General features: G+C 37.5%; 1 protein-coding gene across 1 annotated transcript in view; it reads left to right on the forward strand.

Moving 5' to 3' along the window:
* Positions 1-1,710: 1,710 nt before the first annotated feature.
* The window catches only part of LOC150101006 (venom factor-like), a 697,967-nt gene continuing 678,692 nt past the window's right edge, over positions 1,711-20,985 (forward strand). Inside the window, exon 1 of the mRNA XM_090401101.1 lies at positions 1,711-1,883. Coding sequence (XP_090257227.1) covers positions 1,819-1,883 — 65 coding nt within the window. The 5' untranslated portion in view covers positions 1,711-1,818. The remainder of the gene's footprint in view (positions 1,884-20,985) is intronic.

Genomic DNA, 20,985 nt, shown 5'->3' on the forward strand with positions numbered 1-20,985 from the left:
ATTTATAAAATGCAAGAATTTTTTAAACTTTAGTTCAAATAAATTTTAACTTTAATTAAAATTCATTTTAATTTTGTTAGCGATTCGGGTCGGTAAGAAGGCTATAATCCCTGTATCATTATATTCAACGATTAAAGTGAAGTGGCTTTATCAAAATTTGCTTTAACTTTTGGGAATTTTTTGAATATTCGGGTTTTTAACGATTATCTTGCCTAGTCAACACCCCCAGTTTGTTACATTTAGCGAACCAACGTGTGGCTGTCATGTCAAATTTTATTTAAGAAATTTCAAATAATTTAAAATTAAATTTTTATTATCGTAAAAGAACCACACACGCCCGGATCGTTACAGGGGCGCTTAGATGGAAATTGCATGCGGGCGACAAAGACCCTAGCGCCGGTTCTGGCAGCAACCAACAATTTCTTTTCCTGTTGGTCCCTCTTGCATCAGATATGCATCATCTGAAATCAATCTTCTCTCTCTCTCTCTCAAACCTAAAATCCTCCTTAACGATAATTTTCGCATCGGTTGAAATTCTATAGCTATTATCAATAATACCCTGCCTGTTATCCCTCCATTTTCTCTGAAAATACAATACTCTTTGCATTCTATCTCTGCAACTATATTCTGTCAACCGGGCCGATCATTTTTAGCGATGTCGTGCAGACCGATGCATAAAACGTTTTCTTTATTTCTGATTTTTCTGACATTCTGTGTACATGCATATGAACCTTGGGCCTACAATTACCCTGCGGGATGTCATTACACACCTACTCAAATTCGAAACAAGAGAGACTGCATCTGGCAGTTCATTGATCATTTCTTCATACACACTTTTATTCCAGGTGAATAGAAACAGACCTGATGTCTTCTCTCCCACTCTGGAAATATCTACACTTTTCCTGATTTTGCACTTCCAAGTTCTCACCGAACAAACACTTTCTGCAAACATCTAACTCCAAAATCATTCAAATGCATTGTGTCAGGCATACAGACGCCTTTTCGTCCAGCAAATAAATGATACTAATAAAAGAAGAGTCAAATTCGCACAACTGAACTATTTAATGCTATGTTATCTTATTTTATGTTATTTATTTAAGCTAAACTATTTAATATTATGAATTAATTTCGATAACCTTTTCATCATTCTTTTCTGTAATTAATTAGTTGCGTTTGAATGTCGAATTTTCAACACTGCTATTAATTAACTATTCGAATGCATTATCTGTAATTTGAGTAATAGCATTTTTATCATGTTTTCAGATGCGACGTAAATTGCAATGTAAATACTCGGAACGTGTTTATGAACGTTAAACCAGATCATCTGAGAACACATTTCTCAATATACTGAGAACTTTATACCACCATGTTCCTTGTTTACATAATTCTGTTGTAAACAATCTACGTCAAGCGCATACTTTTTTTAACAACCAGATATGCATTTTTAAAGTTGTTTTTAATGAATATTAAGGGAAATACTGATTGGGGATTTTCTTATAGCTGGTCCGTTACTATTTCAAAAGGTTAATTTTATGTCCTGTTCACACAAACACACACACACACACACAGAAATTATGATCGTTTTAATCGGTCACAAGCTAACATTCGATGAGACAGCTTATCGTAGTTCATCTCATTAAAAGGTCAGATGTTAACCGACTTTCAAAGGTCACCAAATGATAACTAGTCCTGTAGCCAATGGGCAGAAGAGAAAACGGCTGAATTCTAGATTTCTAAGAAAGGAAGTGCTCCTCTTATACTTATATTCTCAGCAAATACGTATTCACCACTCACCTCATTGTCACCGCACGAGAAGACATGGAAGTTAAGTGGTGTGCATTTCTGTTTATTGTGGCTTCACTAGGAGCTTTTGGCTCTGCAAGGTATGTTGAAACTGTTCCTTTCTTTCTCTCTCTCTCTCAATTTATTCAACAGAGAATTAAGATCTATTAGTCATAAACAACCAGATATTTCATTGACAGGGAGAAATTTCTTTATATACCAGAAGTTCTGATAACTATACACCAAACGGAATGAAAAATAAAGATCTTAGGAAGTGTCTGATCGCATCCAATTCCCTACTCACGGTCGAGTCGTTCCGGAAGGCTACTTATCATCACTGAGACCTATCGCAAGTTAATACTAAATCAGTATTATAGCGTTGTTCCATAAATAAAAAGCATGTTACTTAACACTAACGTTTCGGAAATCAGTAGGTAACCCGACTTCACCTCTCACTATTGCAGACGTTGAGTACGTTCAAGGAAACTGTACTTTAGCTTTCAACAGCTATATCGTCGGGAAAAGAAAAAAAAAAAAAAGTGATAACCATTTGATGCACCGTATAAGCAAAGCGAAAGCTTCTTGAAACAGTTATAGACATCTCGGATATTCGATACCTATAAGAAAATTAGATTTATATAAATATTTAGCATCAAAAAGAAAAACATGTAAAACGTATTCATCCTTGATCGCAAGGAATGTTGTGACAGACAAGTGAAATAGCTCACACATCATCATCATTATTATTATTATTATTTATTCACACAGTTAAACATAGTTAAAACAAGAGATATTAATAACAATTTAACAGGTGATACAGTTCAATTTAGATTCTAATCAAGAATCTAAGAATCGTCTGTTGGATAAATTAAAATTAGAATAAAATATGAACTGGCCAAAATTTTTTTCCCTTTTGATTGCATATCATTAGTGTTTAGATCGTCGATGCCTAATTCTCGTAAATAGCTAGATCGTTTCTTTCAAACTGCACGAAGTGCACCAATAATAAATGGGATGATTTCGATCTGTGTCGGACACAACAGACAGATTTCGATTGACAAATTTCAATTTTTTGCAGTTTTTTTTCCAAGTTCTTTGCTGTCTTCACTGGGTAGTATTGCAATGTCAATATTCAATTCTGCCTGATCTGTTCCGCCAGTCAAGATCCACAGTTGACTTCATAGCTTGCATTACCCACCACTGGACAAGTGCCGTGGAAAGGTTCGGTAAAACATGTGCTGTCGCCTTTGACATTTCCAAAGTTTTTGATCATATGTGTCATTGTGTCCTGCTTGACAAATTGCCATCCTTTGGTCGCCTTGTCACCAAGGGCGTGCCAGTAGTGTCCGGCGCCTGTGTGCAAAACTTTAGTTGGTGCCCCTATCCCCCCCTCCAATAAAAAAACAGTTTAAAAAAACGTTTTGTTTAAAGTATTTCCTCCTCTTTGGTGCCTTTACTATTCTGGCGCCTGTGTGCGTCGCACACATTGCACATATGGCCGGCGCGCTCCTGCCTGTCCCTCTATAATTGGCTAACCAGCTTTCTCTATGGTCGTTTCTCTGGAAGTCGTGGTAGCTGGCTCCCTCTCTTCGAGCTTCACCACCAATGCTTAGTGTCTCAAGGCTCTGTCCCATCACTTACTCTCTTTCTCTTGTACATAAATTACCTACTTACAATAACCACTAATCGCATCCACAGCTTTGTAGACGACAGTACTCTGCACTCATCCTACTCATTTGACAAACCATACAGTACTCTGACATCTCATGCTACAGGACATCTACAACTAGTGCCTTAAACATTGATTTTCATACTATCTTTCAACTGGGCGAGGAACATAACCATGTTATGTTCAACGCCACGAAAACACAGTCTTGCCTTTTCTCGCGTAAACTCGAGAAAATGCAAGATATACCAGCTCACCCACCTTTACCATCAGTAATACATAAATCACCAGACAATCAGATCTCTTTGCTTGAACACTAACGTTTACCTTCAGTCTTTTCTCACATTTCGAAAACGTGAGTTTTCGAAATGCGACGAGAATCGAATCCAGGTCTATTCAAAGAAAGAGTATTGACATCGTTCAGAGTTACTTTCGCTGTCCTTTGAAATAAGAGTATTTTTCAAGGTTTAAAATCAGTTTTTATTTCTGCTGCATTTACAAAATTCACTATATATCGAGTTTTCAACTTCCTTATGAGTCTGACTGAGACAACAAACTTTTTCGTATATCGCAGCCAAAGAGAATTAATTTTAAAACATCACTTACATTTACCAGTAGCTTCAGTTTCTAAATTAAAATGTTCTTCGTTTATCTCTTTCATCCAGAACACTTTTTAAAATTATTTTCCGGGAATGTGCTACCTGAGAAGTGTATTTCGAATTTCTGGCTGACTTTATGCATAGAGAAGATACGAATTTTAAGTTAAAAAGAAAATAGAGGAAAAAGAGAATATGTTTATTTGTCCTAGAAACCTCTGCTGATACGATAACCTAGAAATGCATAATAGGGACTAATCATTGTAAACTGGAAAACAGCGAAACAGAGCGATGATGATCGACCTCTGTGATAAAGTGCATGTTAATAAACAACCAAGTAGTATATCCTATTAAATGCACAATCGGGAGGAGACAAACAATCTACATTTGAAGCATCAAATTTCATTCGTTGTTGCGATGTTGGTAATCTCCTTTCTGGAGCATTAATGGGAAAACACTTCTATCAGCCTTTTTCTTTTAATAAGTGGTGTGCCTCTGTTTGGCTAGATGCAACAGTAGAACCTTGCTTTCCAGTCACTTAAAATAGGAATATTTCAATATTAACATGCCTGAAGAAATTTATGAAGATCATGTAACTTATATATCCCTTCCCTGCCAAACTATTATATTTGTATTAATGAAATCGATAGTATAATGAAACTATAAATATAAATTGATAAATAGTAAAATAAAATTAAAGGTGCTTGTATATTCTTGTGATGACCTACTATGCTAGATGGGCAGAAGAAAGACTGGTTTGATACTATTTGCGGAAGAACTAAAGGAACATATTCAACTCTTTTTTCTTTTTTTTTTTTAGGATATTATTTTATAAGTTTTATAATCTGATTCACGAGTTAGTCGATCTTTGATGCAGGTAAATGGGATTTTGTTTTCTTCCCGGAAAGCTCCACAACTTAGAAAAATCGACGATGGAGTGTGGCGGTTGTTTGTCACGATGCCGTATAAGTTAGTATAAGTTAGCCATGTTCTGGTTCGATTCTAGTAACTGGCCAAAGAAACTTTTTCAGATCTAAATTTCTTTCTTTCTCTCTCTCTCTTTTTTTTTTTTTTTTTTTTGAAATGTTCAACTCGCATTTGATTTTTCTGAATTGTGGATTAAAAATAAATCATATAATGCCTTTTATTTTCCAATCAAATAGGTGGCGCGTTTAGTGTTAATTAACTTTTTAAAAATAGGTGGGCAATCAAGCTTTCATGATAACCGAAGATACCGAAGAAACTGAAGCTATCATAAAACAAAGATTTTCAAGGGAATGAATAGCACAGACCAGTGCTGCTAGGTGTCCAAGCTCTGAACCCTAACATTCGTATTTTTGTATGATGAATTTACTTCTTATTTAAATAACTTACATTCTAGAATCCGTTTTACACGTAACAATAAAAATAAATACACTTCCATTTTTTATTTATTAATCACTATTTCTAAACTGGGCAAGCTAACTTACGCAATATACAGAAAGAAAACGAACACAGGAAGATACACACATACAACTGCGCCACCACTGCACAGAAAGACGGAAATGCAGCTTGATTTGATCTATTTAGCTTCATTAGTCTACTCCTTAATAAATTATACTTGACGAGGAATTATATTCTTGTTTAATGCTTTATCCAAGTACGAGCAAATAAGGAAATAAAGCATACATAAGCAAATAAAATTTGCACAACAAGTGTTTTCAAGATTAGACTACTTGGGTACAGAGTCTGCGGACATTACTTCAGTATTTTGTATACGAGTATATCAAGTATACTTTACTTTGTGCACAAGTGAAGAAACTTTCTGTGATAGGGTCTACTTCTCTTTCTTAATCCCTTTCATCTCTATTTCATTAATCTTTATGAGTATATATATACTCTTTCATACTATGGATTCGTTCTAGATATTTCTTTTATTCAATTCCCTATTTTTTTTTAAATGATTTTAGTTAGCATTGTTCAGTTTAGCTCTTGTTATCCTTTATTTATTATTATTTTTTGTTGTTATTGTATAACCTGCTGTTCATTTTGTATCTTTCATTTCTGTTACAGTAATTCTTATCTTATCTCCTCTTTTTTTTTTTTTCTCAATGATTGTCATTAGTCACAATGTATTGTTTAATATTCAGTTTTCTTAAGAGAATTTGCTTATTTTCTTAGAATTGCTTAAATCTCCAATATAACTTCTTTTAACCTATATTACTTAAAATTATTAACTTCAATATTTTATTGCTTCAGATAGGTATTTTCCCCCCTATGAATATGATTTAAGTTTCTAGGGATTTTAATAAGAGAAATCGACATATTACAATGTTTTGTTATTAAATTTAATTGTCTTCAATTCTTTCTTCAGTAGCGCTTTGCTACTGAAGAAAGACAATTTAAAGTTCGATTCCAGTCGCGAAATTTGGTAGCCGATCGAGAAAAAAACCTCTCTTCGACCGATTTCCGAGTTAGTCTATCTTTGGCATTTTCTCCCCGAAACTTGGATTTTAACATTGCTTCTCATGACATCTACCCTGAACTCATAGTATTACAGACAATATGAGTGTTAGGATTTAGGGAAATGAGATGGCGACAGTCGCCTAATCCCTCTCTCTCTCTCTCTCTCTCTCTCTTGAATTGCTGTGATCCATTGATAGCTTTCGCTCACCATAAGTGAAGGATGGACACTGGATGACTACCGATGTTCAAAAAATTAGATAGCTCTAAAAGAGCTCTGCCTACTCCTTTTACTTCCGATTTTTTTTAGTTATGTCATATATCATTTCTATATATTCCAAATTTTACAGACGGAATGCCTTGTGTAGATCACACATGCATTGTTTATTAAATTTGTAAAAACTACTCTAATGTTTTATTATATTAACTGCCACATTGATAAAAAAAATATTATTATATTTTTTACCAATGTGGTTTTGAATCTGTTCCTAAGTATTTTTCATATCTTTTATAACTTGTGTTTAACAATCTTAGAGTCAGTTGGATGGTAAGACCTTGGTTCAACTCCTGTATAGGATGCAAAGAACTTTTATCAGAGCCTTTCATTTGAAAATTGAATAACGGATCTCATAAAGAAGTGTAAGGGTTTTCCATCCTGGAAATTCGTGTTTTTCATTCTGTAACCAGGTAAACCTGTAAGAGACCACACACAACTTACAAGCAAGCATATTGTACTTGAGCATAAGACTAGCCAAATTATCTAAAATTATGGTTATGAAAGCCAGTCTGGGAAATCTGGATAAATAGACCGATTTCCGGTTACTCTCTCCATATACAGGGTGACCAAAATTAAAGCATCCATGTTTAAGGACCTGTGAAGCGCAATCCAGTGATCCAAATTGTATACGATTGCAGGAATGCAGAAGCGATATCTGAGAGAAAAGTCCAAAGTCCAAAATTTACTACCAGAGGCGTTATAAACACCGAATGCATGGGATTTGTATATTATGCAACTCGGCAGGTGCAGGAGGAATTAAAAAGGAGAACATATTTTTTCCTTCATTCTGGTTGTTAATACTTTCCACAATGATGACACTAACCTTTCCCCAACGTGCTTTTTTTCGTGAAGCTGTACTACCCAAACAATTGCAATGCTGTTGCTGCACTCCGTGAATTTTGTCGCCTGAATAAATGTCGACGAGGTCCACTATCTCCATGTGCTCCACGATAAATGAATAGTCGTGTTGAAGAAACAAAATCCTTGGCAGTTAGTCTTGGAAAAGGTCGCAAACCATCACAACAAGTTATTGCCGTTGTAGAGCAGGCCATGAATAATAGAGTTGGTTCTTGCAGTGCACGTGCTGAATCCAGGCATAGATGTGCCTAACACAATCTGGAAAATTCTACAAAAGATTCTGTATTTCTACAGATTCAGAAAAGAACTGACCAGGAATTGCGCCCGCGGGATTTTGAAAGTCCGCCGACATTCGCTTTAACATTCCTTGCACGAGTGGGTTGGATGCTTTTGTGAGGAGATGAGGCTGACTTTCGCTAGAACAGAGCTACAATGAATGCTCACAATTGCTGGATATGAGCTATGCCAAACCTGCATGCAATCTAACAAATTCCTTTACATTCATCCACAGTTATTGTTGGTGAGGGTTTATAGCTTCGTTTATCATTGGACTATTCTTAAAAAAAAAAAGTTTATAAACCACAGCCCACAGTCTATAAAGCAATAAAGTTTTTTTTTCCTTTTTTCTTTCTTTTCTTTTTTTACAAAAGACGCAATAGATATTAGAGAATAGAAGCATAATATTGAACAGATTAGTGTCGTAAACTAATCTGTTCAATGTTGATTAAACATAATTATTTCTAAAGGTTTTAGAACTTTTATTTATAAAATCATAAATCGTATTTATTCTTCCATGAGTATGAAACCATAGGTCTTAATCACAGCGTGAAATAATCATTCTTGCTGCTTCTTTGAACTTCCATTTGTAGATATTTTGGCAAGTAAGACCGTGTTTGCCATGCCATCTAATAATTACGTATGGAAGTTGAAAGAAGGAAGCGCCGAGAATGCGTTCAGATTACTTCCCCTCTAAATAGTCCGACCACAGAAGCGAGAGCTCTCGTTGGCAGACTTTCAAGAAGAGCCAGTTCATGTTGAAGTGGTGAAAGAAATAAGGCAATGTAGAATTGGTCACCAACACGCGAAATCACGTGCTTTATACATAAAATTTTCCAATTGTTATACAAGCAAAATAGTTACCACTTTAAAAACTACAATGATCATAAAAGAGAAGTTAATTTTCCGATGTGTAATAATAAACACTCATCCCACAATACGGATTGATTACCCTATTATCGGAATGGATTCTCCTTCTTTTGATATGCGCAGAAGTGTAGAAGGATCTCGTATCTGTGGGCGTACTATCAGTGACGCAGCTAGAGCTTTTGTCAGCCGGAGAGGTCCCTGAGTTTTCTGCTCCTCTCAATACACACCAAAAATACTACAAAAAGTCAAACCGACATGTAGGAAAATAAATTAAAACACTACGTTGGAATTTAAGTTTTTGAAGTAAAACTTAAATTTCAACATTATAAAATGTTATTTTCCTTGCTTTTGAGTTAACAAAATCGTCGATGACATTGTCGAAGTCTATTTCATCACTCAGTTGCTGTTCTATAGAGAGTATGGCAAGATTTCTTAAACGCAAAGTGCCGCCCGGGGCGGATTCACCCCCCCCCCCACTTAGCTACACCCCTGCGTAGATATGATCTTTTCTTTTTCTCTCTCTCTCTCTCTCTTTCCATTTGGGCTATATCTATCCACTACTTTTGGTAGCCGATATCTTTCCATCCTAAATAGATGTTCTTTCCCTTCTTCTCTATATTCCTTGATTTTTTTTCCCCATTTACACTGTAAATGCCTATGCTCTTTTTCAGGTTATCTTGGAAGTAGAAAAATATACTAGAGGCCGTACCGCTTCCGAAGGTAGCGGGATATTAGTTCACTGTCGGAGACCACGTGATATATTATAATTGTATTTTTCAAAAATAAGTTCCCTGTAACAATTTAATGGTATGAAACATACAATTCTAGTATTGGCAAGTAAGAAAGTAGTAAAATAATTATATAGACAGTACGACACGATGTGATAACGTAAAAAATTTAAGGAACTATTTTATGCAGCGTAAGCCTATAGAACGAATAGTAAGAAAAACCGGAAATATTGCTTATTCCACTACTTCCAAGATAATCTGAAAAAGAGTTTTTTTATAATTCTTTTCGGATGTCTTCATTTCATATATGGCCCAATTTTGTGTATCCTTTAATTATTCTTAAAAATCTCATCTCTGCAGCTTGTATTTTACTTTCACTTTCTTTTTAAAAGTCCATGTTTCTGAACCATATAACAGAGTGGAAGTGGTTACTTTATATAAAAATTTAGTTGAGTTTCTCGTATTTTTTAATTTTTAATTTTTTTTTTATTTAGTGTCCTTTTAATTGTTCCACAGATTTTCTAAAATTTCATTTTTTTTTCTTCGTTATCTTTATCCCTAAGTAAGATCTCTAAGGTAAGATCTCTAAGGTAAGATCTCTAAGTAAGATCTCTTTAATCTCTAAGTGATAGTCAACCACATGTACACGTAATGGAAACACTGAGCTATCCGTTATCAGTTTGCAATGCAGCATCTACAATGTACCAAACAAGGATGCAGTTGATATTCAATTATACTCCTGACATTCCTAGGGTCGTATGGATAAAGGCAAACAGAGGCCTGCTGAGTTTATTGCATGTTAGAATGGAATGCAGAAAGGAACTCAGCGATTTTGAAAGGCACGATTGTTGGAGCCAGGCTGGCAGGTGCATCTGTGACCAAAAGAGTTGAAAGTGTACAAGTTAGTCGAGGAACAGTCTCTCGGGTGATGTCAGCATGGCAGTCGACAGGACAAACATCATCAGCGAAATGCAATAGTAGAGAAAGCACTTACTGCAAGAAAGAGATGTTCGAGCATTAGTACGCTGCACGCGAAAAATAATGACATAACCAAGGGCTACTGCTTGGCAATTGTGTGAAAAATTCAGCCCTGGCCTTGAGGAACCCATTTCATCATAATTTTGCGCCGGGAACTGTTGGATATCACGGTCGGATTTCCTCACACAAGACTCTGATCACTCCTTTCAACACACGAAAAAATCTGACATATGAGTTGCGCCCGCAGGATTTTGAAAGTCGGCTGACATTCGCCCTAACATTCCTTGCTCAAATGTGGTCACCGAGTGGACTGAGGAACATAAGAGTGAAGTGTCATGTCTGTCATAGCCATCTTAATCACCGGATTTCAATCCTATAGAACATTTACGGGACATTTTGGAGCGAGCTCTCAGACATCGTTTCCCAACAGCGAATTGATCCAGTTTTTGTTGGACGAATGATATGAAATTCCTCTTGTTGAGTTCCGAGCATTGAAAAAATTCTCTCCGCCTACGAATATCGGCTACTAGACGCCCACGGCGGACCATCGCCATAACAATCGAAATTTGTCACTGGTTCCTTTTTTTTTTTTTTCCGGTCTATTACCTGTAGAACTCTGATAATGCCATTACTGGGATGGAATATACTGTAAAACGCAGTACATCAGCCAAATCAGCAATTACATTAATTTGAAATCTATCGGTTGCTAAGAAGAAGATATGGCAGCCTAGTTGGCCGAGTGGTCAGCGTATCTGCTCTCCAGCCAAAAGGCTGCGGGTTTGAATCCCGCAGCAAAAAATACCAGTTTACTGGCGAAAAAAATGAAACGGCACTTCTAGAGTTAGTCGGCAAACTCGGAAAGCGCCGTTTAAAGAAATTATCAGAAAAAAACTTACTTTAATTGTCGAGTAGCTTTGAATTCGAAACAGCTTTCTTCTGGCAGTCAAGCACTAAGATACATATACCTGTTTAACAGGGCTACACAGACCACATGTTTAAAACATAATTCTCAAGGCAAAAGAATCTGTGAAAGTAGTAGCATAAATAAATTTTTTAATTTATGTGGATATAATAAATATATCACCTGGATTTCTATAGTAGCAGTTTTTCACAGTCTATAAGAATAAGGTGACGATGAGCCAAATGTGTTCAGAATTTCTATTTCTATTTATTTATTTATTTATTAATCTTTGTACTGGTTATGGGCAGTACTACCCTTACATCACATCCAGACATCTCGTCTAAACTTGATATAGGACTAAGCCTTTACAAGTCTTTTACCCTATGCCTGTTCTAGTTATCATTGTAATCATTCCCTGGTGGCAACTCCATGTCACAAGTGTGTCCTGTAATGCCCTCAAGAAAAGAACTCTTATATTCTGCGTAAGCCCAATCTGTTTTAAGTCCTTATAGCTATCTGCGCCCCATACGCCATGTAAATGGGATGGTGGCGCTCGTAAACCTTGGGCGGTTGTTCAGAATGGAGACTAGGCGTCATGCCTCCGCACATGGACCCCATGAGTGCAGAAGCAACACTGGGCTATATGAGACAATATCTCACTGTAGTGGTAGCCAGCCGTACAGTTTGAGTCGTCGCTACCCCATCGAGCTGTGAGGGCTGGAGTGGGCAGGGCATTGATTCTCTTCCTGATGTCAATATACTCGAACCCAGGGAGTAGGCTAGTGCCATCCCTTACCAAATCATGCTGGGGAGGCTCCAGATATGACTCTTTTAAAGGAGCACCATCTACAGAACATCTCCGCTGCACTGTTCTATAGATGGTGCTCCATAAAAAGAGTCATGTCTTGTGTTCTGCAGGTGCTGATTCAATTAAGGTACCTTGATAATGGGACCATCCTTTAGCCTGCCTAAAGTGTTCTTGTATTAATGGACTATAGAAAGCCACTCTGCAAATTGGGGATGAAGATAGTTCTAACTTCGCGATTCTGGACAGCCGCAGGCGTGGGATCAGCAATCTAAGTGATGGAACCATGAATCCGCCGTCCTTCACCCTCACGTGGAAATATATAGTAGGGGGGTGTTAGGTAGCTATCGGAGCCATGATCTCACGGCTGAATTCATAGCCCTGTCCATTCGGGACAGTACCGAGATATGTGTCCTACCAAGCAGCAACTTGTGGTAAAAGCGAGGTAGGAGATAATGGGAAAGGAGAAACAGTCTTTGCTGGGGCTTGAGAGAGGCTTTCCTCAGAAAAGGGATCCCAGCATATAGGATAGAAGGAACAGAAGACCTTCCCTTTTGGGGTGAACATGATAGCGAGGTATCTCCACTCTTCCAGGATGGTCTAAGCATGTAACGGCCCCATGCATGGAAAACTCTATAGTCTCGACTTTAAGCTTCCTGTTACGACCGAAGGGGACAAGAGCTAAAGAGCAGGACTTCTCTACATTAATAGAAAGACCTCGAATAGAGAAAAAGCCAACAGCCCAGTCAAGGAGTTTCTGCAAGCCTATCTTAGTAGAGGCTATGAGAATAAGATCGTCTGCAAAGGCCATAGAATTAACGGAAGAAGCGCCTAGAGAGTAGCCTATTTGTCTAGGAAGAGAGTGAAGAAACTCATCTATGACGCTGTTAAAGAAAAGGGAAGATATAGGATCACCCTGACGAACACCATGCACTGCAGTAATAGAATTCGCATGGGATCCTGTAGTGATAGTGATGGAGCTACCCAAGTATAGTTCCATAACATAGGAAAGAAAGGGTTCTGGACATCCAGCAATAGAAAGCACGTGAAGGAGAGCAGGAAGGGAGATGCTATCAAAGGCCTTTTGGAGGTCCAGCGACGCCATATATAGAGGCTTAAGGCGGCGTCGGAATCATAGAGAAGAAAGAAGATATATATTCTTGGCACAGCCATCCGAAGGAACAGGATCCGAAGGAACAAGCACCGTTAAGGATGGTCTTGACACATTTCCCTCTATTCTTTTTATAGAGGGCCTGCATTGCTGCATAGGCCCTCTTCCTCTGCTTCCTATTTAACAAAGTCATTGTAGAATGGGACGTTGGGTGATGTTGACAAGGCATCAAGTTTTTGGAGAATTCAGCATGGAAGCAGTCATTTAATTTATCTGTGATATCCATTTCTAGAAGGTGAGTCTGGATGAGAGATTTAAGAATTTGATGGTTATATTCCAGAAGAGGAGGATCGTCTAGCGATGATGTCAGTCTGAGAATCAAAGTCTCTTTTCTAACCGCAGGATGGTGGCTGGAAGTGGAGAGGCAGGGACAGAGGATACGGAGATATTACCTGTCTCTACCTGTGGGGAATGGGCTGCCAAAATCCTTGAACTAAGGCTTTGTAGCTGGATTTTCGTCTATGATACTTGATGGCACCCAAAAATCTTAATGGGAACATCTTAAATAAAGCCTTATTGATGTTCTTTATTCCTCGAGCCATCAACTCGATCTCATGAGCGGCGAGCATATTTTCTTCTTCAGCAGGGCAACATGCTTCGACGTGCTCAGTTCGTATTGCAACGTTGGCTTCGGCTGGATGTTTTGAGGTGCGATGCACGCCAAGGCCTACTGCGTGGAGAATGCTCGATCGCAGACCTGACACACAAAAGTATCTCACATTTGGAACTCCTTCACCGCCGGAACAAGCATGATGAGAACTTGAAGAAATGGGGTGATGACAGTCCTTGCAGAGCTTAACTTTTAACTTTCTTCCTGAGGACGCCGCTGGGAAGGGGTGGCAGGATCTCCTCCAAACAATAAACAGGTATATGGAATAACACTCGACGAGTTTCCTGGCTACGGCATATAAGAGTCTGAAGTTATTTATTTAGGCACTTACCATCACCTCTCTTCACCCGATGTTTGATATAATTATTGATATTCTATAACCAGCTGTCTCTGATACCAGTAGAGATTGAACTACCCTCTCCAAAAGTTAGATAGCACTAAACGCCCTTGCCTATTCCCTATAGGGGAATGAAAGGCATTAATTATTTTTATTTGTTTATTTATTTATTTCGCCTATTTCCAATATGGGAATAAAAAGGCGTTAGCAGATTTTTTTCTGATTTATTTATTTTATGTGCAGCTCACTCTCCAAAAGTTAAACAGGACTAAACTGGAGGATGAAATTCCTACTACCTTTGAGGAATAAAATGTCTTAGTGGATTTTTATTTATTTATTTATTTTAGTCATACTCGACACCGATTTGCGGTGATCTGAGTTAGAGTTAGGTATTTTAAACCGTTCTTCTTTCAACATAACTGGCCTGTTGGGTTTTCACATATCAAGTTTTTTCGAAATCATTTCACTCAAATCATTCGAACTACCATTAAAAGTAATCATTATGCATTTTCATTTTGAAAAAGATACAGATTTAATTAATAAAACTGCCAGTGTAGGATTCTATGCATTGCATTAGCAATAAGTTATGGATATCTGTTAACATTTATCCTTTCAGGTGGTACAACTGAAAGGGGAGTAACACCAAGGGAAACAACATGACCATTACACCTTCATCACTAATGTTAGACTTTATGCACAGAGCATTCCCCCAGGAAATTGCTATGGCTACACTCGCCTTTCGGATTGAAAAAAAGGTGATATAGTTTTTTACCTTCTTCTTCTTTCAGTGCCATCTGCTATCTGAGGTCGGCGACCACCTAGGCAAATTTTGAGCGATCCTCAGCTACTCTGAACAGTCTCTCTAGGTCATTCCGGTCCACTGTCTGATGTCTGCCAGCCAAGATTTTCTACGTCTTCCTTGTCCTGTTCTTCCATTTATCTTCCTTTTTATAATCAATTGAAATATCTTATATTTTTCGAGGTAGGTGACCAAGATATGCAGTTTTTCCTTCTTTTTATGGTATCTAAAAGTTCATGTGATTTCCCCATTTGTTCCACTACTTCCGGATGGGACGATTTTGCTGTCCATGGAATTTTTAATATTATTTCGTAACCACATCTAAAAAGCTTCAACTCTTTTTATTGATGTTATCATAAAGTCCAAGTTTCTGCACCGTACAGCTGTACAGACTATACATCACATTTAACCATGCGTACTTTAAGGTCTAAATTTAAACTGCGGTTACACAGTGTTGATTTCATCAAGAGAAAATTTTTTCCTGCCATTTCAATTCTAACTTCCATTTCCATTTCTGGATTGCAATCTTCATTTAACCAGCATCCGAGATATTTAAAACTTTGCTACTCTTTCTGTTTGTTTCCCATTTGAAGAAAGTGCTGAATTAGAATTGGTTTCTTGTTCATGACTGAGAATTTAGTTTTGGTAATATTTATTTTTAATCCAAATTTTTCACTCTCTTTATTCACTAGTTCCAGAAGATTTTGAAGATCTTGAATATATTGTCAGCCAGGAGAGCTGTGTCATCAGCATATCGGATGTTACTGATGATTTCACCATTTAGATTAATCCCTTCCTTTCTTCCTTTTAAGATATTTTGAAATATGGCTTCTGAGTATATATTAAAAAGAAGTGACAGCATACATACTTGCCTTACTCCTCGTTTGATGTTAATGGGGTCTGTAATAATGTCATCAACTTGAACAGATGCCTTTTGGTTCCAATATAAGTTTTCAATGATCCTGATGCCTTTACCATCTAATCCAATTCTTTTTAATAGTGCAATCATTTTAGTATGTTGGACTTTATCAAATGCTTTCTCAAAGTCGATGAAGCAAACGAATACTTCCTTCTTTTGGTCAATACATTTTTGGAATAAGATTTGAGAACAGAAAAGAGTCTCTTTTCTTCCCAAACCGTTTCTAAAGCTGAATTGAGTATCGCTGATGGTGTCTTTACATTTTCTGTATATTCTTTTTTTGAATTATTTTCAGAAACATTTTGAGAACATGATTCATTAGGCTGATAATTCTATAGTCTTTACAAGTTTTCGCATTTGCTTTTTAGGTAGCATGATGAAAGTCGACTGCAACCAGTCTTGAGGGATTATGCCTGTATCGTAGATCTTATTAAATAGCTTTACTAATATATTAATGTTAATAGAGCCTGTGTAGCTCAGTAGAAGTGGCGTTTGCTTTCTACAGCGCTTGACCGCACGAAGAAAGGGTTTGGTGGTTCAAATCTAGTCGCCGACTAGAGGAAATTTTTCTAAGCCTTTTTTCGACCGGTTCCCGAGTTAGTCGATCTCTGGCACGGGCAAGCGGGTTTTTCCTCCCGGAAACTCTGGTTTTTCGTCCCGTAAACTCAAGAAAATCGACCGCAGAACCCACATTATTTTCAGACATTAAATATATTGTGTTAAGGTTAGGGACCACGAGATGGCGGCACATTTGAGCCGTCTCTCTTCACTGTGTACCGCTTAATTAGTGATAGCCTTGGGCCATCTATCTCCGATTGGTACCAGTGGAGATTGAACTGCCCACTCAGTCTCCAAAAGTTAGATAGGGCTAAATGGCCTCGCCTACTCCCGTATACGGGAATAAAAAGGCGTTAGCTGATTTTTTTTTTTTTATATATTAATGTTTTCACCTTCTAATAACATTACTATTTCTGCTGGTATTCTAACCGGGGCTAAGGCTTTACCATTTTTAGCTGAGTTCAGTGCATATCCACTTCTGATCTTAGAGCGCATGGCCCTTCAATCTGTTCAAGTATTTTCTGGGTTCTGTCTGTTATCATAAAGAGTTCCTCTTTATATTTCACCCATTCTTGTATTTTGTAATCCTTTTTGGATATTATTTTTCCCTTTTTGTTTCGAAGGATACATAGTTGTTTTTTCTTAAATATACCTGAGATATCTTTCAGCTTTTTGTGTAGATTAAAATTGTCATGCTTTTCCTGTAGAATTTCTATTTCTTTATATTTTTCATTCATCCAGATTTCTATTGTTTCTTTGATCTTGCGTTTAATAATTTTCTGAATCTCTTTATATTTTGTTGGATTATGAATTTTAAATGGAGCCTGTGTAGCTCAGTGGATGTGGCGTTTGCACACCACGGCGCTTGGCCGCACGAAGGAAGATTGGGTTTCGAGTCGAGTCGGCGACTAGAGGAAATTTTTCTAAGCCTTTTTTTGACCGGTTCCCGAGTTAGTCGATCTCTGGCACGGGCAAGCGGGTTTTTCCTCCCGCAAACTCGGGTTTTTCGTCCCGTAAACTCAAGAAAATCGACCGTAGAACCCACATTATTTCAGACATTAAATATATTGTGTTAGGGACCACGAGATGGCGGTACATTTGAGCCATCTCTCTTCACTGTGTACCGCTTAATTAGTGATAGCCTTGGGCCATCTATCTCTGATTGGTACCAGTGGAGATTGAACTGCCCACTCAGTCTCCAAAAAAAGTTAGATAGGGCTAAATGGCCTCGCCTACTCCCCGTATACGGGAATAAAAAGGCGTTAGCTGATTTTTTTTTTTTGAATTTTAAATGATCTGCGTTGATCCATGAGAGAAAGAATTTCGTCAGTTATCTAATCTTTCCTTTTTTTTTTTTTACTGCTCTCTCAGGACACAGGGTATTGGTACATTTCTCTATGAAGACATTTTTTAATTTGTCCCATGATTCGACATTCCTCATATTAAATGCATGACGTCATCATTCTTGATAAGTGCTAGCTCTTGATTTAGATCTTGACTGAATTTGTTTCTTATCTCTGGGTTTTTTAATTTTCCTAAATGAAACCTTTTTTGTTGATGTTTCTTAAGTATAACTTTCAGTCTAAGTTTTAACTCTGCCATCAGTAAATTATGATCAGAAGCAATATCTGCAATAGGTTTTTGTACTCTTTATAGAAATTCGAAATCCTTGATTAATTAGCAAGTAATCAATTTGGTTTCTGACTATATGCCCATTATTATCCTGTGGTGATCGCCAAGTATACAGCCTTCGGGATGGTAGCTTAAACCACGTGTTTGTGATTATTAGCTCCTTTTCTTGGCAGAATTGAATAAGATGGTCTCCCCTCTCATTTCTTGCTCCCAGTCCATGCTCGTCAACTACATCTCCACTTCTACCTTTTCCAACTTTAGCATTGAAATTACCCATGACGATGCTAATATCATGTTTTTTTATGTTTTCCATTAGTTCTTTTAATTGATCATAAAATTCTTCTATCTTGGTATCACTCTTGTCATCAATTGGGGCATACACCTGTAAAAGATTAACATCTAGTGGTTGACCTTTCAGTTTTAATAACATCATCCTCTCTTAGTAGGGGATGAAGCTCAACAGTGACTTATTGACATTTTGTTTACTATTATTCCAACTCCATTGTGATGGTTGTTTTCACTACTTCCAGAGTACTTCCACTACTTTGCAGTCTTTTCATTTCCAGGATAGCATTTCTTAGCTTACCTGCTTCGTACATTCATTTTCCTTGTAACCCTAGGTAGGGGCCCTAACCAGGTACTGACAGCCGGAGCCAGCTGAGCCCAGGCTGTTTATAGAGGTTTACTCCTCTGAAGATTCATCCACATATTTCACCTTTGGGATATGAAATCTCTCCTGCTGATTTGTTCGTTTTTCTTCACAGAGGTGCGTTAGCATCCATATTTTGTTATAGCACTCCGGAATAATTAGTTTCAATGAGTTACGAAAGAGTCATAATGTTCTTTTTATGATTAGTCAATTCTGTTGATTTATAAGATTGATGTCAAGCTTATTTTCTGTTGCCTGTCCATAGAAATCGAGACCATTCTGGTCTGCGCATGTACTACTCTACTATATTGAGCTCCTGAAGCCTCTTAGAATTCTCGGTTATTACTTTTACATTAGAATGCCAAAATGTCCTTATCTTTCCTTCTCTGTACTCCATTTGGTTCCTTAGCGTTAGCTTCTTGGATCTTTCTGTATGACTGCGGTAACATTCCTGTATCGATTTCTGGCACGGGAAAGCAGGTTTTTCATACCGTAAGCTCAAGAAAGTCGACCGTAGAACCCAAACTATTTCAGACATTAAATATATTGTGTTAGGATTAGGGACCCCCGAGATGGCGGCATTTGTTGATTTATCTCTTCACTGTGTGCCGTTTAATTAGTGCCAGCCGTATGCCAGCTATCTCTGTTTGGCTATCAGTGGAGATTGAACTGCCCACTCAGTATTTTACGGAAGTAAAAGGCGTTACCTGATTTATTCTTCTTCTTATTATTATTAAGAGAGACCTCCAAGGAGTGAAGGACTCATCGAGGGACACACATACTACACGCACCAGCTATCATACTTATTCTTGAATTAATTAACACTCACAACATCCAACAGTAATCCATTTTAATCACGCATCACCCTCTGAGAGAAAAATCTGGCCCTCACCCTCTTTTTAGCAGCATTCATTCTCAGCTTTCAAGGATGCCCTCTTGTCCTTTCCCCACCCTCCATAAATTGAAAAATTCCATCAGTTGAAATCCTGTATGACCTTTTCAGAAGTTTGTAAGTCTATAATATCACCCCTCTTTTTCCTGTTTGGTAGTGTTTGCAGTCTACAAATTCTCAATCTGTTTTCATAGTCAGTATTCCAAAATCCTGATATGATTTTTAACTTTCTCCTTTGCACTCTCTCCAATATCTCACAATCACAAAGCAAACCAGGAGATCAGACCTGCACACAATAGTCCGAGTGAGGTCTTATCAAGGCCTTTTAACGAGGCCAAATCACATCCTTCTCTTTACACGTGAAAGTTCGTTTCAACATTGCAATTATCTTTTCAGTTGTATTAGCAATCTTTGCCACATGGTCGCTAAACTTCAACTTCCTATCTACTAACACTCCAAGATCCCTAGCCTTATCAGTTTCTCCGAGCTTAATCCCACCAATAATCCCACATTCGATATCTAATCATGCCAAAGTGCATGGCTTTACATTTGCTGACATTGAACTGCCATTCATTTTCATGCAATGGAATTACCATACGTTCTTTCCATTCCTGCAGAATCTTTCCTGTTCTGAAATTCAAATTAAATCGCTTGCTCAAAGGAATAGCCAGTTTAGATGAGGAAACTTTTAGCACACGTGCTGATATTCCATTAGTGCCTATTGCTGAATTATTATTCAGTTTGTGTAACAGCTTTAATACCTCATCCTCATGCACCTGAATTTCTTCGTTTAGTGAAGACTTATCAGTGGACTCAATGTTGCGTGTGCCAAATTGATAGCTTTTAAAAAAATGGGCACTCATTAGTTGAACAATTTTTTCTACATCTGTAACCTTTATGCCATCTACATTGAAGAGTTATTCTAAAATTATCTCATTCTTTCTTTTATTTGCAGCATATCGATAAAATTCTTGTGGGTTGTCTTCAGCACGCAGAACCAGTTTCTTTTCCTACTCAGATTTTGCTTTCTGTGCAACAGTTGTGACTATTCTAGCCTGCTGCTTAAACTTTCATAATGCGCATCATCCTTATGTCGCATCTGATATCGTCTGTTATCGTATCATTTAAGTATTGTTGAAATGCTTCCCACTGAACTCAGTATACTTCTTAGTTGGTCCTAATTTCCTGCTTTGTAGTTCAGCATGTAACTTGTTCTGAATGGAACATTCATAATCTTAG

This window comes from Typopeltis vanoorti, chromosome 12 (genome assembly GCF_054136105.1).
Source record: "Typopeltis vanoorti isolate ZY-2024b chromosome 12, IOZ_Tvanoo_1.0, whole genome shotgun sequence".
Lineage (NCBI taxonomy): Eukaryota > Metazoa > Arthropoda > Arachnida > Uropygi > Thelyphonidae > Typopeltis > Typopeltis vanoorti.